The sequence below is a fragment of the Diplotaxodon limnothrissa genome, linkage group LG20, assembly GCF_057381915.1.
Source record: "Diplotaxodon limnothrissa isolate DT_005_m linkage group LG20, D_limnothrissa_male_GT1.1, whole genome shotgun sequence".
NCBI classification, from domain to species: Eukaryota; Metazoa; Chordata; class Actinopteri; order Cichliformes; family Cichlidae; genus Diplotaxodon; species Diplotaxodon limnothrissa.
The window spans coordinates 9,709,947-9,731,953 of record NC_140615.1 but is presented as its reverse complement, the minus strand read 5'-3'; the positions used below and the strand labels follow the sequence as shown (position 1 = coordinate 9,731,953).

Sequence of the window (22,007 nt, the reverse complement as noted above, 5' to 3'; positions counted from 1 at the left end):
TTTTTTTTTTACCAATCACTAAATAACAAAGGCTCATACTTTCTTTGTTTTTCCTCCAGTGTGTTACGGAAGCAGCCTTCCGTTGTGAGCATCCTCTTCACATAGGTCCATATCTTTGATAAAGACCGTGCTCACACTTCAGGGCATAAGTATTTTTTCTAAAAGTAGACTTGTTTGTATGTTTTGCCCATGGAGTATCGCACTGCACTGCAATAGTTCTTTTTGCATTGGACAGACAGAGATTCAACATCCATCTATTCTTACTGTATTTATTTTTTCCCAATTGATTGGAAATGGCCTTCTAACCCTTGCCAGACTGATGGGCAGCTAGAATCATTTCTCTAAAATCAATGCTGATGTCTTTGGCATTCAGGTGTTAGCACACAGTTGGATGCTCCAGACCAGACAAACTTCTGGTTTTATAGAGGTGCCTACACCTGCTGATGATCTATTAACCAAGTAATCAAGGAGCTGATTATTTCTACTGCATCTCAATGCATAAAACCTTAAACCTTAAAATCTTAAAGAGGTTGTACTTTGTTTTTGCCGTGGCTGTGGTGTATATCTAATTTCTAGCGACATTTAGATTTACAAGTTCATTCATCTTCAAATAGTATCTGGCAGTGGCCATGTTTTTTCTTAAACTGTTGCCAAAAACAATATCATAAGATGTTCACTCTTTGCAGTTTTGATGTCGACAGCTCTTCTTGCCTCCTAGTATTTTGTTTTTCTTCCTCTTTCTTATCCTCTGCTTGGGTGCTTCCTGTCGCTCTTCACTCTGTGCTTCTCTACATCACACTGTCCTCTTTCCTTTACGTTAAGTCCTCTATCTTTTTTCTCGTCCTCTGCCAATGTTTTTTTTTGACCACTATATCTCTCAGTTTTATTGCATCACACGTTTCTATATAAAGTGTGTTTAAAGAGCAGCGAGTCTTGTCGAGAGGGTACTCCAAATATGTGCTCACTCAGCATGAAATCCAATTAATTACTCTTTATCCCCCACATAGTCGGCAGTACTGCTCTTACAGTGCGACTGGTTACTTCTAGCAGAACAATATGTTCTCTAATTCATGTACTCCATGCTTGGGAGAGCATTTCAGCGCTTGCAGCGGTTGTGTGTTAGTTTTTATGCGCCTGTGCATATTTAGTCTTTCCATGCTTATGTGTGTGGCTCGTAGTGTTTGCTTTTTGTGTGTGTGTGGGAGTGTGAGATTCATCAGCTGGCTGTATTACTGCCAAGGCGGCTGCTTTTTCTGTGTCATCTTTGGCTCTTCTTTGGAAATTCTACTGCGCGTCTTTTAACCTCTGGGACTTAAATGTCTGCTCTCCTTAATTTTCAGAGTTCTGAGTTGTATTCATTATAGATTTCATAAGCAAATGGGCCAGTTCATCCATTATCATATATGATAATATGACAGTCATATTTTATATTAACTTCTTTGAGACAAACTTATTTTAATACATAAATGTTTGTCTAAATCATCATTTGTCAACCTACAATACTCACATGGCCTTTTTGGGGTACTTGTCTGTGTTGAGTGCAGATTGCAGTCACATTTCAGAAAATCTGAGCTTGTAGAAGCTCACATGTGCTCAAAAGATGGTTGCTCATTAAACTGAGGGTTCAGTGAACTTGAACAACTTTGCCAGAGGACATCAAAGAAAATCTGATGTCATTCTTTGCAGTTTAAACTGTAATCTAAAAGACTATGCAACAGCTCCGCTCTCCTCTGTTAAAAGTACAGAGCATCAGTGGTGGACCTGCCAGTTCTGGTATTTTATGGCAAATACCAGTTGGGCTCCAACTGATCCCTTCAGAGGGCAGTGGGCCCTCCGGCCACCACAATTAAGTCTGTTTCTGAGAGGTCATTCTGTAGAGCTCTGGCAGTGCTTATCCTGTTCCTCTTTACACAGAGGAGCAGATACTGGGGCTGCTGATGGGTTAAGGAAATTCAGTGGCCCTGTCCAGAGTTACCGCTAGCCTTTATGATCTCAAGACTGCGCTGGGAGACAAAGCAAACCTTCTGGCATTTATACTTATTGATCCATCCGCTTCCATCGTGGAGGAAAACTGACACTATCAGTCATGGATTGGCCTCCTCAAAGCTCGGACCTCAACATTATTAAAGCAGTGTGGGATCATTTTGACAGAGAATGCAATAAAAGGCAGCCAACATCCAAAGAAGAGCTTTGAATGTCTTCCATAAAGCCTGGAAAACTATTCCTGGAGACTACGTAAAGAAATTACAAGATGCCTAAGAATAAAGGTGATCAGACCAAATATTGACTTAAAAGCTTGTTAAAACTATACAAAATCTTTATTTGCCTCATGTACTATGTTTCGATTTATATTTGCACAGTAAATCACTGCATCTGCATCTACATTTGCACATTACTGCAGCTTGTCTTTGTGTATGTTAAGAACGCATTTGGCTACAAGGTCACGTACTGACACGCCTGTCAGGTTCCCACAGACATCTTATTTAGTTGTGCATTTTCAAGCTCTTTCCTGAGGCTGGTTTAGATTTTAAACAAACACCACTGCAGTTCTCTTAGACGAAGTTGACTTGCTTTTTCAAAGTGCTGTAATTCAGTGCCACTTGAGTTTGAATGGCATCGTCCTCATCTGGTCAAACAAATCAATTCAGACTAAAAGGCTGCAGAGTTCAAATAAACCACTTCAGCCATTCTTGAATGCAGCCTCAAGGTAATTTCACAGAAAGCCAAAATGTTAATGCTCTGCATTATTCATGGGGAAGCCAAGTATCGCTGCCAAACCAACCAACAGCATCTAACTAAAGATGGCTTTGAAGTTTATCTCCTGCCTTTACTGGGATTCATTCCTGATGATATGCAATCTAGACGAATGACCTCAGAAATGAGTCCTGTGGCAGACTACGTCATCTTTTCATTTATACAGTGTCCAAGTTATTGTCAGAAAAGCAAAGGCATAGATTAACCATCACCTGACACACCAGATGGTTTGTTTAACAGAACCATCTGAAAAGTCGTCCTTGGAAACTGTTTAGAAAAGGGTAGGCACGCACTTGGCAGGTATTTGGATTTGCCATCTGTCTATCACTGTCGATCATTGGCAGCCAATCAAAAGATTTGTTTTTGAACAAATAATCAATTCCCTCTGTTGTCACCATCAGCAAGGTGTATTTATTTCGGTCGAGCTAATTATTCCCCTTAAACAACAAATTTGCATTATTTTTGTTTTCTTGACGCATTTATTGTCGTAAATACATCATGTTTAAAAATAGCTGTTAAACTTCTACAATCACAATTAATATAAAGGCAACATTACCTGTTTGGGCATTATTTACCTTCCTTTGCAGATGGTGCACATTTTCGTAATCGTAATCATAATTAAAAGACTCTCTTGGGTGTTATTGGTAAAATTCAGCTCTTATAACATCCATTTACATTCTTTATTTTTTATGCTTTTCCTGGACGAATTGTAACATGCTGCCGTTATCGCTGTTCATTAGAAGCATTAGTAATTTAATCATGAACGGCTGTTATTTCATTGCTGACACCTGCTTTGCTGTAATAAAGACTCGTGGGTTGGTTGCCAAGACATCTGTATTTCAGCTGTCGCACAATCCTTGAAAGGATTATGTTTTTTTGTCTTTTCACTGCTAATGCATCTTTCCTGCCTTTCCCCCTTAGCCTACCCCTTTCATTCCTCTCTCTCTTGCCTCTTAATCGTTTTTTGTCACTTTCTTTCTGCTACCTATAATTTCCTGCTCCTCCCCTTTCCCTTTTTTTAATCACTCTTTTTTAAAAAAAAACCTCTCCCCTCAGTTCCTGTGTACGGTCGTCGCCATCCTGTTGCATTACTTCTTCATGTCCACGTTCGCCTGGATGTTCGTGGAAGGTCTTCATATCTACCGAATGCAAACAGAGCAACGCAACATCAACTATGGAGCCATGAGATTCTATTACGCCATTGGCTGGGGCGTTCCCGCCATTATCACAGGTAACACAGTCATGTAGACATGCAGGCACGCAGTCCTCGATATGGCCTAGGAACATGTTTGTGCAGCCATGTAAAAGCAGACAGTCACAACCCTGTTCTTGCCACAGCTGCACAATAATGATTTTCTTATATGAGCACAGGCACACACACACACATACATGCATAGTGAGTCTGGCTGTGTAGATAAGGTGTCCTATTGACATTTGGATTAAACAGGTTTCAGTGGTATTTTATAACAGAGACAGTAAAGCAGAGATACTAATGCAAGCAATTTCTGCCATGACACAGTTTAAGAAAGTCATATCTTTCTACTTTCTTCTCTATCCCCTTCACACACACGCACAAACACACACACACACAAACACACACGCCTAGATTGGTAGTTTGCATCCAAGCTCATAACATACTGTCAGCTTCCCTTTATCTGTTGCTGTTTGTGTCACTGTCTGTCTCTCAAACCTACACACACACACACACACACACACACACACACACACACACACACACACACACACACACACACACGAATGGATGTGTCTCCCACCAGGTGTGTTTATCTGTCTTTGTTCGGGCTTCTTCTGTCTTTTCTTTTGCAATTTATTTCAAATATTCTTAATAGCCACGCCTGTCAAAACATCGACAGTTTCGTCCAAACAAGGATACATGACTGATAAAGATATCACAGTTCAAGTCACAAATTTCCTACTAACCACATCTGGTGCTTATATGGAGCACTGGTGCCTCAGATTCTACACAGAATCTGTGCTGTAAGTGCGCACACGAAAGAAACTTCAGGTGAAACCGTTTTGGTGTATCCCTGCTCAACGTAAAGAAAAAGACTGTTAGCTTACAGCCTGATCTTCTCCTAACTCTGACAGTCAGTGAATTTTTGTTCGTGAACTTGATTCACATGATTCAACCAGAAGCTGAAAATCAGGGGGTGAAACATTTCTGCTCTGATTTGGAATAATGTGTCATATAGGTTATACGAAGTTAAATTAAAAAGAGAAATGATGGTTTGTGTCTTTGGCATTTAATCGTAGCAGCTTAGTGCTCAAAGTTCAGCAGAATTTAACATTTAAAATCGAAAGATCCAAAGATGTAATCAAATATTTAGAGCGTGCTTTCAGGAGCTAATTTTCTCTAAGTCCTTGATTTATAAATCTAAAAATATTCATTTAATAAAAGCTAAAAACATACCTAACATTCATAGAAGTGTTGTGGTGTTCCAATAATGCCCTGCAGTCACTGCCTATACTGTTTCCCTATCTTTGAGGCTGCTGTCTCTCTGTGAGTGACAGCAGAGGACATCACAGAGCTGATCTGTCTAATCTCACCGCACATCTGTTTGCTTTAGGCCTGGCAGTAGGTTTGGACCCAGAGGGTTATGGAAACCCAGACTTCTGTTGGATATCCATCTATGACAAACTAATCTGGAGCTTCGCTGGTCCCATCGGCATCGTCATACTGGTAAACATCTCTCTGTTTGTCTGACACATGGCAGTGAACTCTACATGCACACAGACTTAAATGATATGAATGAAATCTCAACCTGCACTTCCTCAAGCAAACATAGGTTTAAACCTAATTAACATTCACAAGTGGCAGCCCTCCAAATGGATTTTAGAAAGGCGACCCACTTGAGCCCAATCATTTCATTCAGGCCTTTCGAAACTTCACTTCAAGAAATTTGATGCAGTGCTTTAAAGTGAATAATTACAGCGTATTACAGTCAGTAATCAGTAGCACACCTGTGAATCCACTTTTTCTTTTTTTTTTTCTTTTTTATACTGTCAGAGACTTGAATGGCTTTGCTTTTATTAAACGTATCTTTTCCCTCCTATGTGACTAATTTATCCACATTGATTTTGTCCTAGTCGTTGCTAATGGCCTTAGTGGATTAGCTGAAATGCATTTAAATGTTTTGTGTATTGATCTTTCACTTTTCAGTTGAATGGGGGCATTTTCACCATTGTAGCCAAGATGTCGTGTAACCCATCTCAGAAGGAGACCAAGAAACTTCCTGTCATGTAAGTGTCCGCCTTGACACTGTTCTCACTTTAAAAAAGTGACCTTGAAGCCTACCTTCCAAAGTACAATCCTTTTCTTGTGTTTTGTGCTGTTTCAGGCTTCAAAGGGTCCTATATAAAATTCCTGAGTTTCTCTAAAGTAGTCTTTCAGATTTGAGCTGTATGATAAGAATCGCTCTGTAGTTCCTCCAGTGCTTCTACTGTCGTCCATTAGTGTGGTTTCTCTTTGCTGTCTCTATATTTCTCTGTTACCCTAATCATGATGACATATAGTGAAAACGTCATTATTGTGTTATAAATAAAGGTTTAGTGTGATATAATGCTGCAGTCGACTGGTGTATGCATCAGAGTGTATCACAGATTCATTCTGGCGAATCCAATTCTAATCTTTTTTCTCCTCCACTGCCCTCTTTGCTTCTGTCTGCCTCTCTGCAGCGCCACTATCCGCAATGCCTTCTTGCTGTTGCTGGTGGCCACCTCCACCTGGCTGTGTGGTCTGATGGCTGTAAATAACAGCATACTGGCTTTCTACTACATATTTGATGTCCTCTGCCTAGTACAGGTACGAACAAAGCATGATCAGATACACAACAAAGTGCGATCTCTACCTGTAGCTTTTGAATCTTGTTTGTCAGTCTGTGTGTTTTTGTTTTTGTGATTTTTATTTTATATCTCTTTATCATCTTTCCCAGGGTCTGTCAGTGATGCTAGTCTTCACCGTGTTCAACTCAGAAGTTCAGGAGGCATGGAGAGTCGCCTGTTTGGGTAAGAAGAGTCCTGGAGAAGATCCCCCAAGACCACCGCAGAGCACAGTAAGTCCAACATACATAAATATCCAGTTTGCGAGCATATCTATACTGCTACCGCTAAAGCTAAACACCTTTTTTCATTCGTTTCTTGAATTAGCCTGACTGTTGAATCATTAATATACTGCATTAGCAGAATGCATGCACAAAAGTATAGCAAAATGAAGATGAAAACTAATTTTTAAAAGAACTATGGTATCCAAAAGATTATTATCATTATTATTGCACAGTGATGACAAGCTAAGTGAATCTAAGATCATAATGCAAAGGCATAAATGTCCTAGCTGCGTGATCCTTAAAGCCGTTTACTAAGTTTTCTCCTGCTGCTGTGCCCATTACTAGACAGCACAATAGCCCTCCTGCCCTGAATTTCTCCTTCCCTCTATCCTTCCATCAATCTTTCCTGTCGTGTCTCTGTCCTCTCCAGCTGCCCTCGGGGTTCCTAGCTGACCCACATAAAACATTATACCAGCTAGTGGATCCCTGCCTGCTCTTTAGCCCGCTTTCGCAAAAGCACTGTGCAGTGCCGATTTAATGATGCTTTTATGCGTGTGCATGAAATGCTATCCTACTTTCACATCTTTCCTTACTTCCCATGTCTCGTGTGTGTGTGTGTATGTGTGTGTGTGTGTGCTTGTGTGTATGAATTCTCAGCCGTCAGCATCAGAATCTTTACTATCGCTTCTGTGTGTTTGAACTTTGTATATATATACATGTTCCATATTTCCTTTGAATCTCTGTCAGTGCAGTGAACCCCATACAGTTTGTTGCCAGTTTGTGTGCGTGAGATGTTGGTGTGTATGTGTGGGGAAGTTTACGTGTGTGCGCGTATGAGATGTGTTGTTTCCACCCTTTTAAACCCCATTTCCTCCAAAGCTCTTCCTCTCTATTACTGAGTCATATGGGCAAAATTCAAGACTATTATTATGTGCACTATGCTGTTTTTAGCACTGATGGATTATATGCATGGATGACCCCCTATTAGCGTCCTTTTGTGATTTATCAGCAGATAACAGAAGTCTTGTCACATCTCAGAGTCTTATGTTCCACATGCCTAGCCTCCTGGACACAGGTTGAAAGCTGGGAGCTATTTTTTAAAGCTTCTTGCGTGTGTTTTTGTGTGCTCAGGCACAGAACCCCTATCACAACCCTTCACTGTTGGAGCAGAGCGGGCTGCACCGCATCACACTGGGAACCTCCACCATCTCCTCCGTCAGCTCTGCCAGGTATCTGAACGCATGCACGCATGAATGGACACGTGTCACAGTTTTTACCAATATATTAAGGTAGATGTGCACATCGTGGTGGTTTAATGCCATAAAATATAACAACAATAAATTGATGCTTGAAAAACAAGGATAGTCTATCATTCAGATGGGATTCTGGCGGGTTTGTTGGGTCTGTGGTTTTTGGATAAAGTCGCCTTAGGGAGGAAATTCCCTCCCTGCATAAAACCCTGTTTTTCATTTTGTGGGTCAGTGGGGTAAAGATGAAGAAGATTAGACTGAACAATGTACTGTACTGCATGTAGAGCAACACTAATGTACCCTGAGAGTGGCTGTTAATATCTTCATGGCTCAGTGATTGTCTGTCTTCATGCCATGTCTTGGCCTGTATGAAGCGTGCACACTAGTATTTGTGTTTGAAAGGACTCTCGCTTTTTTTCAAATATGTATCTGCCTGTTTCTGTGTGCTTCTATTGTTTGTGTGTGTTCGCCTAACTTCTCTTCTACTCCCCTGTTAGAGAAAACCTTTTGGCTCGTCAGACTCTGGAGCAAAACATCGTCCACACTGGTGCAACCGACCTGGATGTAGCCATGTTCCACAGAGACGGGGGTGAATATGCATAATGAGCAGACATGAATCTCTGAAAAACAAAGACTTTATCTCTGCCCATATTTAACTAAGGATCAAGAACATTTACTCAAGAATACCAACACATCAGCCCTATCCTTTTCCTCACTTTCTCACTCCCGCTTTATCGTCCCTTCTCCCTTTCTTTATCCAGGTGAAGATTCCGACTCAGACTCTGATCTCTCTATGGAGGAAGAGCGCAGTCTCTCCATTCCTTCTTCGGAAAGCGAGGACAACGTCCGTCTCCGTGGCCGTATCCAGCGGCGATTCAAGCGCTCCAATCACGGCGAGCGCCTGCTCACAGAGCCCGCCAACAACGGCACCAAAGGTAGATTTTCCGTGTTACCGAGTTTATATTAATTCTATTTTTGACATTTTTATTGTTTAAAGTCAGTAATGGAGAAGTGTCTCATTAGGAGTGCTTCATCACTGAAAGCCTAAGAGTTATGGGTCCCATCAAAATGTTCTGCAATGTCTGGATGTCTTTTGTTGGCACAAAACATTTAATTTGTTCACTTTTTTTTAAAGACTACTTTTAAATGTTCATCCTCGGTATGTTTGAAAGGTAATTAAAGTTTACAAAGAGCTTCTTTGCAGAGTAATAAAGCTTTAGTCAGGTTGAGTTCATAGCAATTACAAGAACACTGTCATGATACGTTGTGTGGCAAGCAGGAGAAGGACCCAATAGCAATATTCACAAACACGGGGATGAACTTAAGAAACACAGCTTTAATGCTGGCAGGACAGAATACAGGACATGCAAAACTAAACTGGAAAAACGTAAACTAGTACTCGAAGGTAGACACAGGGAGATCCACACAACATGAGGGAGAACACGACGCCGAACAGAGGGAGACTCAGACAGAAATACACAGAGGGTAAACGAGGAAAGTGGGCACACACGGGGAACACAGGTGACACTGATAATCATAACGAGACAGGGCGGGGTGAACTGAACATGACATGTAGAGGCACAGAGGTTCCGACAGGAGGAGAGAGAGCACGGGGAAAACACAGACATAACGGGCTGGGGAAACATGAAACAACCACAAAGGGAGACGAGGGCTCATCAATACATAGAGGGCACACAGGGGGGAGAGAGCCATGAAGGGAAAACACTTAGGGAACAACACAACAGGGCAACTCAGAAGACATGGCCTAAATAAGGAACGAAATACAAAAATACAAAGAACTAAGAATACTGGGCCCACATGGCCCAGGACCATGACATCACCCCCCCCTAAAGGGCTGGCTCCCGACAGCCCAAACCCGAGAAACAAAAACAAAAACAGAAAACAACCCACCCAGGGCGGGAGGCGGGGGACCAGGACGGAGGGACCAGAACGGGAAACAAAATAAACAACAGAAAACACGGGAGCACATGACCATAGTCAAAATAAAGTTCAGGGGGCCGACCCAGAGCCCACAGGCACCAGAGTTCACGGGTCACACGGTCGGGGGGCCGACCAGGCGGGCGGCACAGGAAGGCAGCGGCGGCGGCGAAGGAGACGGCAGAGCTGGTCCGGAGGCCGGCCGCGCGGAAGGCAGCGGCGGCGGCGAAGGAGACGACGGAGCAGTTCAGGGGGCCGGCCGCGCGGAAGGCAGCGGCGGCGGCTCTCCAGTGTCAGGCGTACTGGCCGAGGCCCGGTGGGCACAGGACCAGTCGAGGCGGGACCAGGCGAAGCACAGGCTGAGGCTGCAGCAGACGAAGGCTCTGAGGCTGCAGCAGACGAAGGCTCTGAGGCTGCAGCAGACGAAGGCTCTGAGGCTGCAGCTGACGAAGGCTCTGAGGCTGCAGCTGACGAAGCAGAAGGTGGCTGGACGGGCTCCTCGGGCCCTCCAGCTGATGTGGCATGGTGCTGGACGGGCTCCTCGGGCCCTCCAGCTGAGACAGGAGGCTGAACGGGCCCCTCGGACCCTCCAGCTGACGTGGCATGAGGCTGGTGCGGTTCTCCCGAACCCCCAGCTGACGAGGAAGGTTGCTGAACGGGCCCCTCGGACCCTCCAGCGGAGACAGGAGGCTGAACGGGCCCCTCGGACCCTCCAGCGGAGACAGGAGGCTGAACGGGCCCCTCGGACCCTCCAGCTGACGAGGTAGATGGCGGCGTGGGAGCCGCGGAGTCCTGGATGAGCTCATCCGAGCTCCCAGCAGGAGCTGATGCAGAGCCAGAGAGATTTGAGACCCCTGGCTGAATGTTAAGCTGACCAGCGGACCGTACTGTTATCGGGGACTGGGCTACAGGAGCTACTGGAGCCTGCGCTACAGGCGGCACTGGAGCTACTGGGGCCTGCGCTACAGGCGGCACTGGAGCTACTGGGGCCTGCGCTACAGGCGGCACTGGAGCTACTGGGGCCTGCGCTACAGGCGGCACTGGAGCTACTGGGGCCTGCGGCACTGGAGCTACTGGAGACTGAACTGGGGGTGACACTGGAGCTACTGGAGACTGAACTGGGGGTGGCACTGGAGCTACTGGAGACTGAACTGGGGGTGACACTGGAGCTACTGGAGACTGAACTGGGGGTGACACTGGAGCTACTGGAGACTGAACTGAGGGTGGCTGCGAGGGAGCTAACTGAACTGAGGGTGGCTGCGAGGGAGCTAACTGAACTGAGGGTGGCTGCGAGGGAGCTAACTGAACTGAGGGTGGCTGCGAGGGAGCTAACTGAACTGAGGGTGGTGGCGAGGGAGCTAACTGAGCTGTGAAGGGCTGCGAGGGAGCTAACTGAGTTGTGAGAGGCTGCAGACCCTGGCGGCTCCGAGGGCCCCCGAGAGCCAGGCGTGTTCCCCGAAAGATGTGCTGACAATCGGGGGTAGGCCACGGCTTTCCCCGGAGCTCCTCCTCTACGTGGGTGCAAGCTGCTTGCTGCTGCTCACAGAGACCGGGCTCCATGATTTCCGGAGTTAATGCGGTGCCACGGCGGCGCCGGCGCCGCCCCCTTCTGGTAGCTGGCGCGATGGGCGCTGATGGCACCAATGCAGGGGGTGATGTAGCGGCGATCTCCCGGTCGTCCGCCCACATCCTTGCCAGAAATGAGGCAGGCGAAGTAAAGTCTAAGCGGATTGGAGACGGCGAGCGGCTGGTAGGCTGTGCAGCAGGTGAGAGGTCCTGCTCCGAGATGAGCCAGGGCTTCCACCGGAGCTCGTCCTCCCGATAAGCCCGCAACACCTGCTGCCGCTCCTCCTCACCGAAGTCAACAGCCTCGGGCATCTCCGTGCAGGCAGGCGGTGGCGAAGATGCAGAAGCTGATGAAGTGTGAGCCAATGGTGTGTCCGTGGTGAGCCTCACCGTTCCGACTCTGACCGCCACTGGCTCATGAGGCGGCGGGGCAACGGCGCGATGGCACGGCTCTGGTGAAGGTGCACGCCCACCGGGCCGCTGCTGCTGCGGACGGAGTCGGAGAGCGGAGACGAGAAGGTCGCTGACGAGGGGGTGCAGCGTCTCCCATAACCAGGGGAACACAGACACGCACACCCCTACCTGGCGGGCGAACTCCTCCCGTTCCTCCTCACTGGAACAGTGCAGCCACTTGTCGCATAGCGACTCCACTGTCCGGACAATCTCCAGTCTTTGTGTCGCTGGGTCCGGCATGGTCGCGTCGTACTGTCGGTCCGCGGAGGGGTTGTGAACTGCTGGGTCCATGTTGTGGTCGTGTTCTTCTGTCATGATACGTTGTGTGGCAGGCAGGAGAAGGACCCAATAGCAATATTCACAAACACGGGGATGAACTTAAGAAACACAGCTTTAATGCTGGCAGGACAGAATACAGGACATGCAAAACTAAACCGGAAAAACGTAAACTAGTACTCGAAGGTAGACACAGGGAGATCCACACAACATGAGGGAGAACACGACGCCGAACAGAGGGAGACTCAGACAGAAATACACAGAGGGTAAACGAGGAAAGTGGGCACACACGGGGAACACAGGTGACACTGATAATCATAACGAGACAGGGCGGGGTGAACTGAACATGACATGTAGAGGCACAGAGGTTCCGACAGGAGGAGAGAGAGCACGGGGAAAACACAGACATAACGGGCTGGGGAAACATGAAACAACCACAAAGGGAGACGAGGGCTCATCAATACATAGAGGGCACACAGGGGGGAGAGAGCCATGAAGGGAAAACACTTAGGGAACAACACAACAGGGCAACTCAGAAGACATGGCCTAAATAAGGAACGAAATACAAAAATACAAAGAACTAAGAATACTGGGCCCACATGGCCCAGGACCATGACAAACACAGAGTCAGTATGCAGACTCAAGGCAACAGCAGATTACTATAACTTCAATAGAAACTTTTAAAACTGCTGCTGCAGCATAATTCAATTATCTGCAATATCACTGTCCTTTTATAGTGTGTATTATGTGTCCAACCAACACATATTAAACATATGGATTCTGCCGGTCTGTGAAATAGCATTTAAATCATTTGTATATTGTATATTTGTATATTGTGCGCTATGTGTAAGCAAGAATAGCATCCACCTCCAGGAAGAGGAAATGTCAATGCAGGCATACATTAATCAATACACTCCTTCTTGTGATACACAATGACAAGTTTATCATGCATAATATATGAGTTTACGCACGTCATAGTGTGTGATATAAATGTCACGCGAGTACAGTTTCCGTGAAATGTTTCACACTGAGAAAATGCCAAATATCTGCAAATCTATAAATCCATTTAACCAATCAATTCTTAGCTTCTTAAGCCGCTGGGGTCACACGAACTCTGTTCAGAGTCTAACCAGACCACAGCCATCGTTCAATAGAGGAAGGCAAGATCCAGATGGCTGTTACAGTCCGATCAATACATCAGTGCAGTCAAACTGGAGGGCCTGAAACATTTTGGCTTTTTACTGAAAGGTCACAGTCTGAATGCGTCCAGTTCTCTGTGACAAAGCATTAACCCCTGCATCTCCGCAGTGTTCGAGGACTGCACCGGGAATGTGTTCAGGACAACAATATGAATAGATTTTCTTGTTTTTTATAACCCGGTGCCGATGATCTTTTGTTTTATTCACAGTCACAGCAGGCTTGCTGATTTTAAAAGCCTGAAAAAGATTAAAGCATTTGATGTATCAATGATGCTTGCTCTCATGCATGTTACAGCTGGAGGGAATAATCATTATTTCATTTCTTTGTAGTTCTGACGATGGATTATTTAGGAAGTTAATCATTTAAGCAAAATGTAAAATATTCTTTGGTTAATAAGTTAAAAAGGAAATACATGAAGTTTTCACCTTTAGTTTAGAAAAGATTCATTTAAAAAGTAAATCTGAAATAAATTGATAAAACTTTACTTGCAGCCTAAATTCTTCATCCACACAACTTTTCACAATTATTAAATCCTTACCACTGATAATATCCTTTACAAAATGTGGGTCCAAATAACACAGATTGGTTTAAAGGGCTGACATTGATGATGTCACTCTGTCTCGTTCTCCTTAAATCAGCTTCTGCTGTGCATGCTAAAAACTCGAGTTCATGGGTCGTTTGCAGCGGCCTGAAAAATGTCCTTTTTGACACTTTTAATTAGCTCTGGCTTCTGATTTGATAATGAACATATGCTATTTTGTATGCTGACAACTGCTATTAGTTGCAGACATCTGTTTTTGTGTTCTTGGGGACGTGCATGAGGCAATAAAATGAAATTAAAAAGATGAGAATATGATCCATTAGAATATAGCTCTTTATGACTGTTTTGTATAGGCTATAATAAAAATAACAACTATTTTAGTGACGACTGCATTAATAGTGATTCAGACTACTTCCCAATAAGGTCTCCTTTGTTTTGTTACTGCTCACTACTTAATGATCAGACATAGATTTCCCTCATGAGGTGTCACTGATGTTAAGTTTGCCAGTAACCACAGAGAGTTTTCCGTGTATGACAGAGCTGGACGGCAACGACCTTTTATCCTATTGGCCAGCTTTGGAAGAGTGCGACGCACGCACTCTGCAGAAGTGGGGCTCAGAGCGCCCCCTGGGGGCAGATTACAGCAAGGACGCAGCAAATAACAACCAGCTAGACGCAGCGCTCACTAGTGGAGACGAGAACGGCCTCACCCAGCCACACAGGCACCGCAAAGGTGAGAGACACACGTGAACAACTAGACACAATCGGAAGGGTGCACATACACTTTGGATTGTGCCTTATTTTACTTTTATGTGTAAATTAAAGCTTTAGATACAGACTCATGCAAGGTACAAACAGCAAAATGGAAAACAGTGATGACTATTCTGAAACAATGAAACTCGTTCCCTCCGGGTACTCCGGCTTCCTCCCACCGTGACATGCAGTTTGTGGGGATAGGTTAATTGATTAGTCTAAATTGCCCATAGGTGTGAATGTGAGTGTGAATGGTTGTCTGTCTCTGTGTGTTAGCCCTGCTACAGACTGTCGACCTGTCCAGGGTGTACCCCTGTGACAGCTAGGATAGGCTCCAGCACCCCCCGCGACCCTGAAAAGGATAAGCGGAAGCGAATGGATGGATGGAACTTTAATGTGACGTTAACAGACTCTTGCTACTTTTATTTCTTCTTTTTTGTCATCATTATAAATATCTACTTGGTAAAAGTCATTGATTGTCAGACAGACTGTGCCTCTGCATATCAGTGCCTGGTCTGAGTATCCTAAATCTGTGATCTTCTTCATCCTGTTACCTAATGAGTGTCTCCAGATATCCTGTCTGAGTAATGCAGAATGGAACATTTTGCCAAGAGGGAGATGGAGGTGGTGTCAGCTGCATGAGCTGAACCAGCAAAGCATAATTTAAACCAAAGTTCAATAACAGAGAATTTATCTGCTGTTTGAGCAGTTTGTCTCATATATGGGTTGATTATCTCAGTTCATCTTCGGGGTGACCCAGAGACCCGTCACTCACTCAAATATTTATTTTATTTTGGACCGTACTTTAGCTTTTTTGTTCCTGTAGTGCTGTAAATGTACAACCTGATAGTTTTCTTGTTGTCATTTAGACTTTGATAACCACATGTGTATTACATACAGATGTTTTGTATCCTAACATAACATAGTCATTGTTGCATTCCTGTCAACTCGAAGCAGTTTGACCAGTCTCCTCTGTCTGCTGACATCGACAGGGCATTCTCTGTAAACCATAGTGATGGCTGTGTGGGGAAAATCCTAATAGATCAGCAGTTTCTGAAATACTTAGAACAACGAACACCATGAACAACCATGTTCAGAGTCACTTTCCTCATTCTGATTCTCAGTTTGAACTTTAGCAGGTCGGTTTGACCATGTCTACATGCCTGAATGCACGGGAGTTCTTGCCATTTGATTGGTTCGTTAGCGATTTGTGTTGACAAGCTGCCGAACAGGTGTACCCAACAAAGTGTCTATTGAGTGTATGAAATATAATATGCATACTCAGCATATAGTGCACACATAAAGTATATAACTGGCATGTGCACATGTAGAAATAAAGGCCCAATCAGATGCAAGTAAGAAAAAGAAAAGGTTGTAGCCTGAAAGCATGAGTGACATTTCAGGGAATGAAAATAGCCATATACCCAGTCATATACCGACAAATGAACACCCGCGTAGGCATGCAAAAATGGTTTAATGTGTGACTCATTTTCTGCCTCTTTCTAAATGGCTTCTCTTCATCATTTGATTTCTTCCGCTTTTCTTCGCCTTCTTCTCTCATCATGAGACTTTTACAATGTAAATGCCTGTCCTTACATTGTAAGGCAGTTGGATTCTCTCAAAAGTCTTAAGCTTCATGTAATCACAGTCACTGGAAAAAACATTTTTACTAGTTTTACTATGTTGTTGCCAAACCACAGTCGAATTGAAACAGTCCAGCGTCCCACGATGGATTAGCAGCCAATAAGGTCACAGCTACGACATGTTTTAGGTGTCACGACAGACTGACAGTTGATCTAATCATCAACCCAGTATTTTTTGAAAATGAGCGCTCGTGAGCACCTGTTATGTGCAGATTTACTTAAGAAGACGAGGCTAAGACAGCTTGTATTTCTCTGACAGCTCTCTTTGTATCCTCAGGTTTCCTGATTTGATTATTTTAAGCCAGTTATTGTGATAGATGGATGATTCATCCAGTAACCTAATGGAATCTAATCTCTTCTTCAGGTTTCTCCTTCTTCTCCATTTCTACCACTAACGCCTTCCTCTTTTTTTCTTGTGGTTTCATTTTCTTTGTCCCAGGAATCCTCAAGAACCGTCTTGGCTGTCCTCCCGCACTCCAGGGTCTTTCCAGTATGGGCCGGGTCCCCAGTGAGCTCAACTGGTACCGAACCTCTACTCTTGGCCACCGAGGTGTTCCTGCTGCCTCCTACGGTCGTATGTACTCTGCCACAGCTGGTGCCACTGGAGGCTCCGGCTCTCTCTCCCAGCCAGCTTCCCGCTACTCCTCTAGGGAGCACCTGGACTCGCTTGCACGGAGGCAGCTGTCCAGGGATCCACTCGGGAGACAGACGGTCGGAGGATCAAGAGACCGGTTGGACTGCCGGGGCTCCAGGGACAACTTGGATCTCTTACCCAGGAGGAGAGAGCTGGGGCTGGGGCCAGGGTCAATGTTAGGGACCCTGGATCACCAGCGAGTCTCATTATCCAGGGAGAACTTGACAGGATCAAGGGACAGACTGGACAACCACCATGCTACTGGTTTCCACGGATCGAGGGAGGATGTGAGTGGAAACGGAGGGGCTGTCAGTGCCGGGATTGAGGGATACCTCGGCGGATCAAGGTTGCAGCTGAGCTCGCTGACTCGGCGACAGGCCTCATCCCGGGAGCACCTCGAAGAAGCTCTCGTGAGCAGTAGATCAAGGGAGCAACTTGACACCAATGGAATGGGAGCCCAGGCCCAGCCGTGTCGGGAGTGGCTCCGCACTCTGCCACCCCGCCAGCCTTCACACCCTGACCAGCCGCCCTCCTCTTCTCCTCCTCCCCCGATATCTGAGGAGCCTCAGCAGGAGCACCTACCTCCTTCAGCTCACGCCAGAGGACGACTGGACTCAGCTTCATGTAGGTTTCCTGGTCAGGTTGCCCCCCAGGTCGCAGGTTCAAATCCAAACCCCTTGGGTCGACAACCGTCCAGTGAACACCTGGATATTCTTTCCTCCATTTTAGCATCCTTCAATTCCTCTGTCCTCACTCCTCCCCCTGCTGCCCCAAACACTGGTCCAAACGGCTCCGTCCACGGACCCTCCCCATCCCCGTCCCAGTCTGCCACCTCCCATAGCATATCTGAAGTCTCCCCTGACTCGGAGTAAGTCCTTCTGAGTGGAAAATCCACCCTCAACCCACCCTCCTCCTGTCCTTTTCTCACATGCATCTTCTTCTCTTCCTCTTTTCTCCAGCATCTGTCATCTTGGACTTTTGACTTGTGCTATTCTAGTTTGTTTATCTCAGCCTTCCCCAACCCTTTCAGCAGGCTTCCTGCGTTCCAGCTTCTTTATCATCTCTTCCCATGTGTCTCAGTCTATTTTCTTCTGTTTTCCATCTCCCTCTTCTCTCCCTCTCTTTTTCTTTGTCCTTTTGCCTGCAAAGCCCATTTCCATTTTACTTCTGTAGTTTCACTGTGAACTTGAATTTACAATTAGTGAAGTGCTGTACAGACGTAGTGATGACTCATTTTTCTTTCCTTCACCTTAGAGCCAACAGAAGTGAGGGACAGTCTTGATGACAACCTCCGCATCCCTTAATGCATTTCTACAGTGCTGGGGTCACATTGGACATGTTCAAAGGTCGCGGATGGACCTGAAGCACCGGGACAACCTGGAACATTCGAGGACAGGGAAACAAAACCGAGACAGAGGAAACGCAGAGACACAAAGACGGACAAAACATCCAATGATAACACAGATTCAAGAGAAAGTCAGTGGGCGGCGTGTACTGTGTAAAGAGTTTTCGAGTGTCACCGCCTACGGCGAACGACGATGTTTCTGTGGACGATGAGTCAACCACCTCTACTACCTACAAACTCTTAAAGGCAAAAACACAAACTCCTCAGATTTCAAACAAACGAGATCCGTCAAAATGAGAAAAAAAAAAGAAACTGTAAATAACATTTTTATACATTTTGTATCTTTTTCATTGGAGATGAAGAAGAAATCTCTTGTGATGTTTCTTTTTTTTTTTTAATGACTGTGCTCATGTGAGGTTGTGAGTGAGGTTGGTGTGAGTGCAGTCTTGGTCGTTGCTGAGGGGGGGGATCCCCCTCCCCACAAAAAGAAAAAAAAACTCCCCAAATTTCTCCCTAAAAAAGGTTTTCCCTAGAAACATTTCCTCACACGCATCAACTTTATGTATAGCGACAGGGGTCTGGCAATAGAATCGAATGAGATTATCGAAACCGCGAGATGTGGTTGGAGGGAAAATATCGAAGCAGGAGGAGGAAGTGATTGTAAATAGAAGGAGGAGTTATTTTAAGAGATTTGATGGAGCGAGATGATTGTGCAGAGAAAAAGCCTGAAGGTTTAAAGTTGGCGGCTCAGCAGTTAAAAAGCTCAGTCACAAGCGTCAATGCATCAGCTCTGTGCTGTATATGAATGTGACCTTGTCATCTATCTGTGTATCTTCATGCCTGGTGCTATCTGAACCAGACCATATCAGACGGCTGATATTACAAGACCATATCTGTAGCGTTCTGGAGACCTGGTGGGTGAAGGTTGATATCTCTGTCTGCCTCTCTGGATGAGGATGTATCGCGTAACAACCATTCAAATCCCCTCAAAGTTTTGTGCACTTTGATGCCTTCCTCGAGGGACGACACAGGAGCAGCCGAACCTCAAGACCATTCGTAAAAGCTTCTCCGCAAAACTAAACCAAAGGGACTTAAAATCTGTATGAAACCCTGATATTCTTCTGTTTCCTCTGATGGAAATGACTCGTGCAGGGCGCGTTGTAGCTCGGTTTTGTTAAATCATGATCTTTTTCAGTAAGAAGTCTCAAATTAAAAGCTGTTTCTCTTCATGAGGCCGTGATCAGCGCTACTACATAACCCGCATAACTGTTTGCCATTTTATTTTACCCGCGTAGTACATAAGCAAGCGGATTTTCATGTGGGAAGGGAGCGGATAAGAGTCATCGTAACACACTCAGATATTTGTGTGAAGACATGAAAGCAGCACTGTGGTATGTTCACAGCATGGTGCCAACCTGAATATTTAAATTGCTCCTTTATATTTGAGAAATTCAACAGAAAAGAAGCTCATGCTTCAGAAACAATCGAACACGAGCCCACAAAAAAAACAAACACGAAAACTGATTTTTATTTATTCAGATTCTCATTTAGATGGTTTCACAAAAAATGAGTTATCTTTCAAGATCCGTCAAAGCTTCTGCGGCAGATTGCAGAGGGGAGAGGAGATGTCAGCTGTGTCAGCGCTAAAAGCCTCTAAGTGGTTTCGAGATGCAGGTCTTTCCATCAGCAGCTGCACCTTTCTCGCAGCTGTCGGAGGAAGCCCAGAGTTCAGCCTTTAAGGTAAACAACACATGGGCGTTTTCAGGAGTGGAGACGGGGACAGGGAGGCTTTTTTCTATAGGAAACTACAGCGGGTTGTAAAAACTGAAGGAAAATGGGAGTTCTGTGTTGCCAACATGTGTTGTCTGTGTCTTTGAGCAGAAAACAGCCAAAAGCCAATGCAAAAAGTAATAAAAAAAAAATAAGGCTAAGATATTGCATAACGGGAAAGATTTTTTTTTTTTAAAAAGATACCAAATCAGGCAAGGTTGCAAGAAGAACAAATTGGGTCAGGAAACATGACTGCAGAAATGTAGCCGCAGGGAGGAAGGCATGGATGTTACTCATCACAGGGAGACAGAGAGAAAAAAAGACACGTGGATGGAAACGCTCGAAGTGGAAATAAACACACACCTTACAAATAAGTGCATATCTGCCTGCTCTGACCGCTGCTCTGCCGGTCCCGTGTCCCTGAGACGTGACAAGCACAACCTATTTGCGACAGTATTATTGCCAAAAAAGTCCCGAGTGCAGCGCAACACCACCCACCGGTCTGTTAGCCTGACAAATCCTATTTTCTTCTCCATCTATATTTTTCTTCAGCTGACCTTCAACTTTGAAAGACATGAGATTTACTTTATTTATTGATAATTTATTGACACTGTATTGGTTTCTTATTTTCGCCATCTGAATGAGAGGATGTTGAGGAAGCGTGTGTGTGTGTGCGCGTGTGTGTGCAAATGTTCTTGTTGTCATATGTAACATTTCCTGTCATCTGACTCTCACGGCTACAAATCCACAGATGAAAGGCAAGAAAAGAATCCGAACTTACACCTGGAATTCAAATCTGAAGAGTTTAGTCAGTATTCAAACTGGATCTGTTGTCTAATCTTAACTGGTAATCTATCCAATTAATTGACTACAGGTTTAACAGTAGTTCGGACCAATCCGAGCCACAGAAGCGAGGGCAGACAAACAAACAAGCAAAAACCACCAACAACAACAAAAGATGATTAGAGACAAAAGGAGAGGAACAGAGAGAGGTGGAGAGATGATGGGAGGTTGTATTTGTTAGCTTGTGTGTTCATTATTGGATGCCTTCTATCTTGCCGTCTGGATGGAAACAGCTGTCCCCCTGTTACCGCGGAAACAAGAGAAATGTTGGACATTAAAAAAGAAAAAAAATGACTTATTCCTACAAGGCTCTGTGTTCTTTCTGATTATTCTTGTCTGGGAGACACAAAGAGCTTTGCTGTTTCATATTCATGCCAACAGACATTTTCAGGTGTAGAAAAAGTGAGCGGAGGAAAGATCCTGTGACAGGGTGACACGTTTTTCTCTAGAAGGCTCCTCTCCCTGACTTGCGTTGACTCTCAAAGTATTCTGTCACATTCAGAGACATCAGAGGAGGGCGGAGACGTTCAGCTCAAGAGACGGCGGGGATCAGCGGCGCATACATGCATCTTAAGATTTTAACCTACGCAGGGCTGAAGCAAAAACTCATCAGTGCTCTTATTAGATTATTAATGTTACCGCTTGGTCACAGCCAGGTTCATTAGGCACTGATGTGCAGTAGTAAAGCTAAAAATATTTGATCTAAAACGTTGGGATCCGAAGGGGGGAAATGGACATTTTTGGGAAATATGCTTCCTGCCAAAAGTTGGCTGTGAAGATCAATACCACTCTCTCCTGAGTGTCAGCTGGCATAAAGCAGAGGGAGAGCAGCCATTTTTCAAAGCGTTGCATTTTTCATCTATTCTCCAAGTGTTTGAACTGTACCGGGGGCCTTAACAGCATTCATCAAAAAGATAATGGCCTCTTTTGGTGTTTTTGACGATCGCTGAGTGCGCCTAATTATTTTGCTGAAGATA

The 22,007-nt window shown here is 44.9% G+C and overlaps 1 protein-coding gene across 1 annotated transcript in view; it reads left to right on the top strand.

Annotated features, from left to right (window-relative positions):
- celsr3 (cadherin, EGF LAG seven-pass G-type receptor 3) overlaps positions 1-21,297 on the top strand; it is a 140,702-nt gene extending 119,405 nt beyond the window's left edge. The window contains exons 27-37 of the mRNA XM_085344253.1: positions 3,811-3,985; positions 5,343-5,455; positions 5,936-6,015; positions 6,451-6,577; positions 6,708-6,827; positions 7,950-8,047; positions 8,566-8,657; positions 8,830-9,003; positions 14,581-14,775; positions 16,878-17,940; positions 18,327-21,297. Coding sequence (XP_085200379.1) covers positions 3,811-3,985; positions 5,343-5,455; positions 5,936-6,015; positions 6,451-6,577; positions 6,708-6,827; positions 7,950-8,047; positions 8,566-8,657; positions 8,830-9,003; positions 14,581-14,775; positions 16,878-17,940; positions 18,327-18,354 — 2,265 coding nt within the window. The 3' untranslated portion in view covers positions 18,355-21,297. The remainder of the gene's footprint in view (positions 1-3,810; positions 3,986-5,342; positions 5,456-5,935; positions 6,016-6,450; positions 6,578-6,707; positions 6,828-7,949; positions 8,048-8,565; positions 8,658-8,829; positions 9,004-14,580; positions 14,776-16,877; positions 17,941-18,326) is intronic.
- The last annotated feature ends 710 nt before the right edge of the window (positions 21,298-22,007 follow it).